This window comes from Cariama cristata, unplaced genomic scaffold (assembly GCF_000690535.1).
Source record: "Cariama cristata isolate BGI_N322 unplaced genomic scaffold, ASM69053v1 scaffold14640, whole genome shotgun sequence".
In the NCBI taxonomy this organism is placed as follows: Eukaryota; Metazoa; Chordata; class Aves; order Cariamiformes; family Cariamidae; genus Cariama; species Cariama cristata.
Window position 1 is genome coordinate 17637 of NW_009596484.1, and position 11993 is coordinate 29629.

Genomic DNA, 11993 nt, shown 5'->3' on the forward strand with positions numbered 1-11993 from the left:
CCAAGTATTTCTCCTTCCTTCAGCCCCCGAGTCATAGCTGCAGTCTAGTTAAAACCCAGTGAAGTCAAAGGAGTGTCTTCAATGTCTTCAGTGGGTTTTCGATTGGGACCTGATGGGACAAGTATAAAAGCTGGAGGAAACAGTTATTTAAATGGACCCTTAGACTGCAAGGTGACTAAGGAGGAACAGTTGTGTCTCCAAAGCACGAGGGGCCACATTTTAACATGCTGTCATAAATTCAAATATTTTTTAAGACTAAGCAATACAGGAGAACACATATGGGATAAAGCTCAAACCTTTAGAATCTAACAAGTGCACTCAAGCTCCAGCATCTATTAAAGTAAATTATCCCCCTCTAAGAAATACAAAAAATGAGTAAGTGCTTCCCTTCCCCTTCTGTAAAGCTTTCTGGACTCATTACACAATCCAGATAATCAGAAAAGAAAAATAGTTTGCTTAGTTTGACAAGCTAAATTGGCTCATCACCACTGGAAATTGTCATGATGTACGTTACCAAGACATCATTAAGGAAACAGGAGTAAAACACCTTTTATTCACACTTTACAAAAAAAACCCAAAAAAACAAACAGAAAAAAAATAACACTACGCATTAAGTCTACTACAGCAACACTACCAGCATTTCAATGTACTGATTATAAACTGGACATGTTTGGTGTTTGCACAACTAAAACCAAAACCAAATAACCCCAAGAGATCAGGTCCAAGACAAGGATTCAAGATCAAAATTTCTCCTACTGAAATTTTAAAATGTACATTTTACACACCCGAACTGTTTGTAATTCTTACTTTCAGCTTAAAACAGAACGGTTTGAGCACACTTGTGTGCTGACTACTTTTCCATAAAAATTTGAATCATTATTACCAATCCACTCTCTTATATATAAAAATTCACAATATGTAGAAAGTTTTCTCTTAATGCTCAGTGTCCTTTTGCTTCCCTGCCCGCAGCTGAAACAAAAGCTGTTTAAGACCAAGCTCTCTATCTCCATTTTTTTTTTTTTTTTTACATTGATTATTCAAGTCGTATTAGTTTAAGGAGATGATAAATTCTCCCTTTTAGGATACAAATAGACAAGTTAAATTTGTAAGCTGTTATTTACTTGGCTTCGTGACACAAATGGCACTGAGGGTACACTATAACTTTAGTCTTGCTTGACACTTTAAAATAAGACTTGGTCACTTTAAAAAAAATGATCTGAAGAATTGTCTTCGGGACCTGTATTGAAAATGCATTTATTTTACACTGCTTCATCAATAGAAAATGTAGGGTTGGGTTTTTTTTTTCTTCGAGGAATTATACTTTCTGAAACTGAGGAACACACTTAAACGAAAGAGAATTCACATGATAGTAATTCTTAGTGGGAAAAACAGCACTGTGCAATGACACTGAAAGAAGCAGTGCATGGGTATTAGAAGCTAGAAACTGTGTACCCATAACCTGAACATGTTCAAAAAGTGTGATATTCAATGCTTCACAAAGGAAAAAAAAGATGCCACAGCTTATACAAAAGTATCTTCATAAAATTTTCACAAGTGTTAACATTATTTAAAAAAATAAAAGAGGATGCACAGGATCTCTCTGCATGCACAGGCAGTGCTAGTTGAGAACAAATTTAAGCAGGCACAGTGGAGATAGGACAAGTATTTAAAACAGAAATGAAGAAGCTGTACACAAGTATCCCTAAATTTTACTTCAAAAGTTAGAGAGGAGAAAAATATCTGAGTGTATACACATCAGCAATAACTTTCAATCCATACAGGTCTACTTATAGTCACTGCTTAGCTTATCTGTTCTGTGAGAACTCTATGCTTTTCTTTTTTTTAAAAAAATCAGAAATAGACAGAATGTATTTAGTTATCTCTGTAAGATATTACAATTTTATAGGTTTGGATTTTAAAAGCAATGTTCTCAATTGAACATAAAAAGTAGTACAAAAGGGCTAACAAAACCCTAACAGTGCAAATCACTGGCAGAGAAAACCTGTGACAACCTCTTTTACAAGCTGGCCTTTATAACACATGAAAACAGATAAAAATTTAGCCTTAGTTTACAATACAATCATTTTCCAAATCTGATTTTTCTTTTTTTTTTTTTTTTAAAGTACAAAATCTCATAAATCAGGTTTTCTGTTGTTCATATACAATCAATAAAGGCTAAATTCAAATTCTATATTTTACAAACAAGTCTGAAAAAGGAGGGAGTGAAGTATGGAAGAATGTTCTATGGATGTTCCTACTGGCCTCAAAAAAGTAGTGCTACAGATAACTGTGCAAAGAGAATATATACTGTATAACAATTCCCTATTTCAAGGCATGGAAATGTCACGTTGGATAAAAGAAACAGGAAGGTTAATTGTAACATACTAAAGAAAGGTGCAAATGCACCAATCGCCGTCAAACAGTATACAAAGTATATTGGGCTCAGAATTGTGTCTGTTGATAGCACCTGGCTTTTACTATGTCTTTAGCAAATAATTAGATTTAAGATTAAGATTATTAAGAAAAAAAAAAAAAAATCCCTGTTGGCCATACCTCACTCCTCTATATTCAGATTTTACAATTGTACAAGTTAGATTGAGGTTGCCCTCTAAAATGTACTTGACTACCTCCTGCCAGGGAGATGGATTCCATTTACAGGAGGCAGGAAAGGCAGCAAAAGCTCCAGTTGTGCAAAAAGTGAGAAGTGGTCAGAAGGGATGAGTGGATGTGGACAACCACTTATATTGTTCTCTATTAACCAATGGTGATCCAAAGGTCCAAGAATGCCAAGTATGTTTAGCTGAGGTTTAGAGTAGAAGATGTAGTCAATAATACCCTAAAACAAGACAAGAAATAAAATCAATTGTTAGTATGTTCTTAACTCAAGTTATCCTTCCAAACAAAAAGTGAGCTCAGTATTACGAGTGAGTGAAATGCTACCATTCCTTCTCCATAGCACATCACCAACTTAGGAGACTTCTACTTTCTATAGCCCATGGGCTGGCTCAATATAGACTCGGAAAACAAAAGAAAAGTCCACCCTGCCTCACTTCTGCTACGCTTTTGTGGGTTGTAGTTTCCAACTTCCTACATAGCTTCAAATCACATTTAACTGATTTTGAAAAGGAAGAGAGCCATCTTTGTTTCCCCTGGGCAACAGAGCACCGAGAATTTTCCAGCAGCAACACAGATTATTTGCTTACAGTTGACAGCTTAAGTGCCCTTGTTGTACTATTTCATTTAGCTTGGCGTATTAAAACACAGAATCTTCATATTTACAGGTAAGGTTAACAGCACTTCAACTCTTCCAAATCTATTACAAGTTACTAACAAGAAAAAGGAAAATTTGGTTTCTAGGAGACTGAATTGTTGGGCACTCTAGTCTGCCATGTTTTAAATATAAACCTGGTGAATTTACCACTAGCTACCCAAACAGATTAACTTCTTTGTTAAACAATTCCATACAGCAAATCACACCAGTTAAACTTCAAAATGGAAAACTTTTCCAAAACATCAGCTAAGTCCTCACCTTGAAGTCAAATGTGTAATTTGTATAAGGCATTAGACCATTCTCATAGGCACTCTTCAACTTGAAACCATGTGTAATTCTTCCATTTGTTGTTCCATTTTTTCCATTACAGCTGAAGTTAGTAAGACTTTCATTGTATCTCAGTTCCTTAAAATCTTTGTGGTTTGTTTCCACTCCACCAGTGCTCAAGTACTCAACAACACCTATCAGAAGAGGCACATACACACAAGAAGGTATTAACAAGCATTCAGCAAATAAGGGTGTGCAAGTACTTTGAGTCATGCATGCAACTTTATGCTTTATATAATCAAAACTTCAACACACATACAATACAGTCAGCAGTAGTTCTTTTAAAATATTGCAAGTATATGTATGTCATGAGCAAATGTCACCTAGAACAGAGAGACATGCTCTGATCAGAAAAAATGTGAAGGTTAAGGAACAGACTAGGAAGGGGAGATGAAAAAAGTAAAAGTAAAATTCTATAGATGCTCAGTAGTCAGCTTCCCCCTGTCCTCGTCTTTATGCTGAAGTCCTGGCCTTCAACATTCTTCAGCTCAAACGTTGCAAAAAAGCCAACTTTTGTAACACTAGTTCAAACAAAATTAACTTTAAAGAGGTTGTGAAGCCAAATTGACAAGACTTGCGTCTTGGAAAACTATGATCGTGCCTCAATTTCAGAACAGCCCTGTTAAGGTTCTGAAAGGTAAAAGCAGCAATTAGTTATTCTGAAGACACGTGAACTGGCTACTGCAAGAGCCACTAGTGATATTTGCCTTCTTGGGATTAAAAAGAATCAGATTTCCAGTACTGATGAGCAGTAACTGCTCTTATCAACCCTAACAGCTGTTAAGAGTTGGCAAGCAGAGGCCAGAAGGAAGGGGGACCAAGAATGGAGATTATTATTATATTGAACAACTAGCAATAAGTAAGAAGGATGGCTCTTGAGTTCAGCACTCCAGCTGGGTACCTGAGAAAGCCAAGAAGGCGACCATTGAATATGTTCTTTTCTTGCACTTTACAAAGTTGCCACCAAGTCAAAAAAAAAAAAGTTGCCTGTTAATAAAGAGGTCTGAAGAATCTCTTTCTGGTAGGACTTCAAAAATTCAATACGTCTCCTAAAACATTTGAGCTGCAGAAAATGATTGTATGGTGGCAACTTTAGAAAGAAGAATCTATCTTCTCACACTTAAGAAAACCCAATTATCAGCAACATACTCATGTTTCCAGTTTGGTGTTTTGTTTTTGTTTTTTTTTTTTTTTTTTAAAAAGTTATTTTGTTCCTTTCTATTCCTGTATTGTAAAGTAACAATGAAAATGCTTCTGAAAGACCAGACATAGCTATACTACTGCATAGGCAATCAGGTCACTCACAAAAGAAACAGTTCTATCTTTTTTCTCTTCCTTCTACTTTCTTAGTCGCTTTAGAGCTTACGACATCAAACAATACATTCTCCAAGTTGAAAACTCCTTTTAAAAAAGTGAGACCTTAAAATTTAAATTGTTACACACTTGAAACTGTCAGGAAAAAAAAAGAACTCTTACCAGAGTCTGGTAGAGAATTGAGATCTGCACACAGTACAAGTGGAATGGTTCCAAGTTCTCCCGAAACACCAGGTTTGAGACTACGAGAAGCTTTATCAATAATGTTCTTTACCTCGGACAGGAACATCATAGTCTGAACCAGCTTCACATCAGAATAATCTGGGTCCCAATGCATATGTGCATTAGCTACAAGAACTAGTTGCTTTTCCATCCCAAGATGTGGCTTTCCAGCTAAAATGTAAAATCAATTATTGGCCTTACACGGTCAGCAACAGAAAACACTATTGTTGAATTTTAAACAAGACATTTGAGGGGAGGAAAAAACCAAATAAAATAGCAGTGTAACTTCAAGGGGTTAATAACATTTAATTTAAGAGGGTCATACAACTCCTCTTACATCTACTAAGTGTTTTAGTTGATATAAAGCATTAGGAACAATTGTGTTTCACATTCAAGACCATTAACAGACACACTATCTCGTTACAGGTTACACATATACATAAGAATACTGTGAATTAACATAAATAACAGATAATCCTAATTACAGGCAAATAGTGTCGTTCTAAATATTACTACAGTTTTCTTCAGGTTGTGATAGTAAACAGGCACTGCTCGTATGTTCTTAGGCAACAAGCTCTGAATTTTAAGTTATCCACATTATAAGTTACCTCTCTTGCTAGAAGTGCTTCTTAAAAGGCTTCTTTGTTAGAATCTGAATTAATAAAATATCATTTGGATAAATATAACACAGGTTGAGTAAGTACTCACTGTGATACTTATAAAGCCAATTTACATTTCCTAAATTAAGAATAACAGGGCATAACAAACAGGTTGTATAAGCGTGGCAGTAAAGAAAAAACAAGCTAAAACGATGCAGATACATGATCCAGAAACATACACCACCAACCGATTCTTTGATACCTGTACAAAACTTCAAGGAATTAAAAAAAAAAAAAAAAAGAAAAATAATCACGCAAACTCAAGTCTTTGTATTTTTTTAAGCAAAAAGGTGTGAGTGGGAAAAACAAAACAAAACTTCATCATTTAAGGAATATGACTTTTCCCCAAATCCTGTTTGGAAATAAAATTGTCTAAGTGTACAATATGCAAAGTTATATTCATCTGTAGAACCTAGTTTCTCTGATTTACTATAACAAAATAAATTTTTTCATTTACAAAATACAATCTATTAAAACATTAAACTAAATAGGACTTACATGACATTTCTATCAATTCCTTTCGCAGTTCTAACAATACAGCAACTCCAATGTTATCTTTTGTCATAACTCTGTTCAGCATAGCTTCTGAACCTTCCGAGTTTGCCATAGCCAGTTGATTGAACTCAACAGTATGTTTTTGAACCAAAGTAAATCTGAAAGTGAAACAACATATATATTTTTTTCAGCAGCTAGATTCAAAAGAAAATGTTAAAGATAATTCTCCTTTAACCTAAAGATCAAACACATTTATGATGTGAAAATCTCAGCCAATCACATAATTTCATAAAATCCTTAACTGAAATCAGATGATATAGTTTTCCTAGCCAAACTGAGCTATAGACTGACCTGAGAAATTACGTGAAACAGAGCAAGACACGACAGAAGGCTTGGCAAAACACATCACTTACTTTTCCGTTTTGAAAAATATTGCACAACCATCAACATGTTTTCTCTCCTGTTCTGACATTGTCCTGGCTCTAGATTTTGGACTGAAGAATCCATTGTAGCCACGTTCTTTCAATTCTACCAGGAAAAAACTGTAGTACTGTTCCGTTTCAACCTCCTACAAAGTTATAAGACAGCACAGCATGAATGTATTATTAGCAAGACACAGAAGACCGATATTATTTAGACTCTTCAGAAGTGTAAATCACTTCCAAATTAAAGGGCAAAAAAATGTAAGAATTAAGTACATCAGAGAATGCAAATTTGAGAGCAATATCCCTATTTTAAGAAAATACAAATGAATTTCTGTAGTCTCCAGAGTTATGATTACCTCAAGCCTTTTATTTGAATATGTGTCAATTATAGCCCCACATACACACGCAGGCACAGAGACACCCCCACGTACATCTCTTTGATCAGCAGCTGCTGGTTCCCATTCCAACCGCGTGGGCTGAAAAGCATTCTTTTGATGTCAAGCAACAAATAATGTTCTAAACACCACTTCTTTTTTCTTTTGTTTTCAGAAGGTTTTGAAAACAGATCGTTTACAGTAAATACACTTAATATAGAGAAACCAGCACAAAGGAAAAGAAATAATGGTATATATCTTTTACCTGAAGACTTATGATGTCAGCATTACAGCTCAGGATTTCCTGCATAATGGCTTTTTTTCTGTATTCCCAGTTCAATGCCCAAGACGGACAATAGCCATACAGCTGCCGGGTAGCATATTTATCACAGAGTACGTTGTAACACATAACAGAGAACAAGGCTGCAGAACAATAATTTTACTTCTACACCGGTATATTTAACAACAACAAAATATACATACAATTACGTTCTTCACTTTTGTCTTCTGCAAATCTACCAATTCATGTGTCATTTGCTTCAACCAAAACATAGCACAGGTATCAGAAATTTGGACTTATGGCAGCTGTCTTCCAGCATTTAATTAGAAAACAAAAACCAACCCCCCTCCCTTTGTATGGTTAATGCAGGAAACAGCAGACAAATGTACTTTATGGTAAGCCGTGCTCTACTGTGAAAAGCCTAAAACAAGGTAAGTGTATTTGAACACTCATGTTTGCCAGCTATACAAAAGGTTTGCAAATTCTTCAAACAGATTATTTAAAATCTACTTTATTACCACCACAAACTGTAACAGACCCATAGGCAGGGTGAGGATCCCTTCACACAAGGAAAAAGTATAGGCAGAACAAAACCCTAAATGTTTCCACCTCAAAAAGCTTACAATTCAGATGTAAAGACAAGAAACATCTACTCTCTGTATTAATTTGGAACAGGAGTGATAATGAGACAGTTTGGGGCAACTTGACAGGTAATCCAGCAGCATGGATTTTGGGTTTTGTTTTGTTGGGGTTTTCTTGTTTGTTTTTAAAAAGCACTAAGGAATTTGCAGTACAACTGTGAGATACTTGGAAGCTTACTGGGAGCTCCTCTAAAATGTGGACTACAACTTGGAAAGAAGGAACAAGACAGTTGTTTGATGATTTATATCAAATCGAAGCAACAATCTTGGGCTGATTGGAGGTCAAAGCCCAGCATTTTGAAAATACATAGGTGACAGCAAAAAACAAGCTGCATTAACAGTGTGATATCTGAAGCAACCACCTTAATAAAATCAATAGGGGAGAGTAATGTACATCAGTTCTGAAAGAGAGGATGCTGCAATAATCAAGAAATGCACTACGATTTTTGGTGTGGAGGTAAATAGAAAAGGCTGTATTTTAGACAATTCATGCAGCTGGAATTAGTAAATAATTAAACATGATCTGAACCCCAACAGCAAGAAAAGTGCCAAGTCAAACATGACACATTGGTTACTTAAAAGAAAAAAATTCTGCATTTTGGGGAAATTATGCTTATGGTCTTCCATTTTTTTATTCTTCAACAAATGTTCAATTAAGCCTGTTACAATTCAACTATTTAACTAATTGTGGACAACAGTTTCAATTCCTTTGAGGAGGATGTTAATCAAAAAAGAAATTACTTTATAGTAAAAGATGGGTAAATCTGGAACAGGTGTTCCAATTGAGATAGTACTACTTCAGCTGGCTGGTAAGCACTGCACAGATGATTGGTTAATTTAAGCACTAATTTTTTTTTGTCAGTAGATAGTAAAGATCAACAGCTTTTATAAAAGGGAAAAAAAAAGAAAGGGAAAAAAAATTCTTAAAGTATTACAGTACCTGTTGGTCTTGTACGGTCTGGTTCTTGCAACATAATCCAAGATCTTGGAGGTGGTTGTTCTGTTGAAACTATGGGAACATTTTAAAGTAGAGATACAACAAGTGATAATCACATTTATTTCACACAGCAGAAATAAATGTTTTAAGAATGATCACTTACTTCTTTTTGCAGTACCTGCCAAATTATCAAGCAAATAGTTCAGTAGCCTTCGCGTCCCATCTGGTTCCTGATAAAGGTTCAGAATATCCTGTGTAAGTGGATTTCCTGCAAACAGATTTACAGAAATATTGAATAAAATATACAGAACCATTATGAACTTACATATCAGTGTTTAAAGCTGGCATCTCCGAGAAAAGACACTGCATCTACTATGAACTACTTGCAGGTTTCAGATCTCAGGTCTTCAATCCCACAAAACACTAGACGTGTGAATTGCTCTAGTGAAGTTAACCACATTCCCTCCTGTGTCTGTCTTCTGACTGACCACCCCAAGGGTGGACACTGAATCTAACAGCAGTGAAGAACTGGTGTGGTACAACACGCAGGCAGAGCTGATGAGGCCAAACGCAGCAGCCACCTCTGCTCACTTTCCCCGATGCGAATGAAAGGTCCACCATCAGTTTATTTGCCAGTCCTATCTGAGTAGAGTCTCTACCATCCGGTAAATGCATAAGCAAATTGTAGAAGTTTTCACGGACAATGCACATCGCAATTATCCAATTTTAAGCGGGAGAAAACCAAACTTTTCAGACTTAACAGTGTTTAGAGGTATTGTATCACTCAGTGGTCCTAATCTTGTGACTTAAGTCCCTCTTGAGGTCAGCAATTTTATGGCTAGAATCCATACAGTTCAGAGAAAAAAAAAAATTGGAAAAAGATTTAAATTGCTGCTTGCATAAACAGCACAGTACCCTAGAGCAGTACAAAGCATGTTCCCTTTTTGGTTGGAGTTGAACACCTACAGTTAACTGCAGACTTATTTCTTAGTTAAAGCAGCACTGTATTCAACCCCTATGCAACCAACAGAAAGCTTCCGCTCACTCTGGGGAAAGAGAAGCAAACCTCTTTGTACATGGAGTGCTTTGCCAAACTCATTCTTTTTCTTTTTTAAAATAATCCCTAAATAACAATATTTATGAATGTGGAGTAAGTAGCTACATCTGGGATTGCTATTCAGTAACATTTTATGAACTAGCAGTCTACAGCCGTTACATCTGAGAAGCAATTATCATTAAACAAGCATGGATACCAAGAAAAAGTAGTAATACCTTTCAGACCCAAAGTCTGTAACTGGAACAGTTTTCCCAGCTCAAAAGGTAAAACTCGTAACAGGTTGTTATTTAAATGTAGTTCCCTGTAGACAGAGCAAGAATCATATAGCGCTGAAAACAGACCAACATTTGTTTTCAGCAGTATAGTACAAGAAGTTTAACTAAAAGAGAAACAATATTATACTAGTAAATGACAATACTGAAAAACTTGAAGACTAAACAACAACAGTTAGGGAAATCCTACTGTACTCAAACACACACGGAGAGACAAAATACATATTATGTTGCAGTACACAGGGAAGTAGCTGTTCCACAAGTTCATCTTAAAAAGTCAGAAATTTTGTAAACATTAGCAATAATTAAATACTTTAGTAACTACAAGCAATGAAGCAGTAACAGCTCTGACAAACCAGACCATGAAACAGTTCTGCTATGATTAAAGGCCAAATAAAGGGACATTATATGCCACAAAACAAATAAGCAAAAAATCCAAGATCACAGCAGTACAATTAGAGCTATGACATTACCATGTAATAGTCATTTACAATGGTAATTTTCTGTTCTTTTTTTTTTTTTTTAATGTCAGTGTTAAGACAAAACACGTGCTTTCTAACTTACAAAAACAATATGCAGACAGGAGCAGAATTCATATCCTGAATTCTGATATCCCAATGAACTGGGCAGAGAAAATGGACTTGTTAGGAGCTTTTCACTTTCTTAAATACATTCCCATCTAAGCAGTGAAGACTTTCCTCACCATATTGAATATAAAGTTGCTACTTCAAAGTGTTTACAACTTGTTGCCTAGAGACTTGAAAAGTATTTTGGGATAAGAAAAAAATGAAAAATTAAAATAAAAAATAAAAAGAAAGGAAACCTAGATGGCAAGAGTTAATCTTAAGATTTTTTAGATTTCTACAAGACAGCATTTGAAGCAGGGACACAACTCTTCTTCTAGCCTTGCATTTCAAAAGTAGACTCTGCCTGGTCCTTCCCGAGAAATTCTCTACGTTTCACTGCATATTTAGAAACCTCGGTGACAGAAAAGTGGCTTGTTTTAGAGACACTCTGGGGTGTGTAATAGTGGAAGAAGATACAGGAGTGGACTTTCCTTTTATTTTACTGGGTTATCCAGAAACATCAAGTCATTGTTCAACTGATTGCCAGACTATACCACACCTAGCCAACTGGAGGTTTTTTGTTTTGTTTATTTCAATATAAAATCCCATAGACAAAAGCACCTATTTTAGAGAGAAACTCGGAAGCCCACTGTGTCATTCTAGGGTTTCTAAGTATGAATGAGGCACATGGCAGGTAGAAAAGATGACGGGGTGTTTAAAAAAAAAAAAAAGAAAAAATCATCTCCACTAGTTCTCAGCACTTCCATAGACATTTGAGATTTAAATTGCTATTATTTTTAGCGATGATATTCTATATGACATTATAAAGCTTTTTCCTCTAAGAGTCTTTCCAAGCACTGATGAAGTCTAAAAAAAGTTGTGTGAATTACAAAAAAATATACTAAATTCTTCTAGAGGAAAAACACCAAGCTGGGAGAATGGCACAATAGTACATATCATTACACTTTCTCTCTTTGACAAAAGAATTACTTTCTCTAATGATCCCTGCCTCTGCAGAACCTGCCCCCTCTACAGGACAAAGGGGATCTACTAGTCTGTAGAATCATAAAACCGTTTAGGTTAGAAAAGTCCTTTAACAACATCGAGTCCAACTGTTAAGTCCAGCCAAGTCCACCACTAAACAATGTCCCCA

The 11993-nt window shown here is 35.6% G+C and overlaps 1 protein-coding gene across 1 annotated transcript; it reads right to left on the reverse strand.

The window, feature by feature from the left end:
• Window positions 1–533: 533 nt before the first annotated feature.
• On the reverse strand, window positions 534–10331 carry CNOT6 (CCR4-NOT transcription complex, subunit 6; the record flags this gene model as incomplete). Its single annotated transcript, XM_009706355.1, has 9 exons — window positions 534–2836; window positions 3530–3732; window positions 5075–5305; window positions 6292–6446; window positions 6702–6856; window positions 7353–7510; window positions 8949–9017; window positions 9109–9213; window positions 10218–10331. Coding segments are annotated over 9 exons (1403 nt in total), but the record flags the coding sequence as incomplete, so codon positions are not given.
• Between the last annotated feature and the right edge of the window lie 1662 nt (window positions 10332–11993).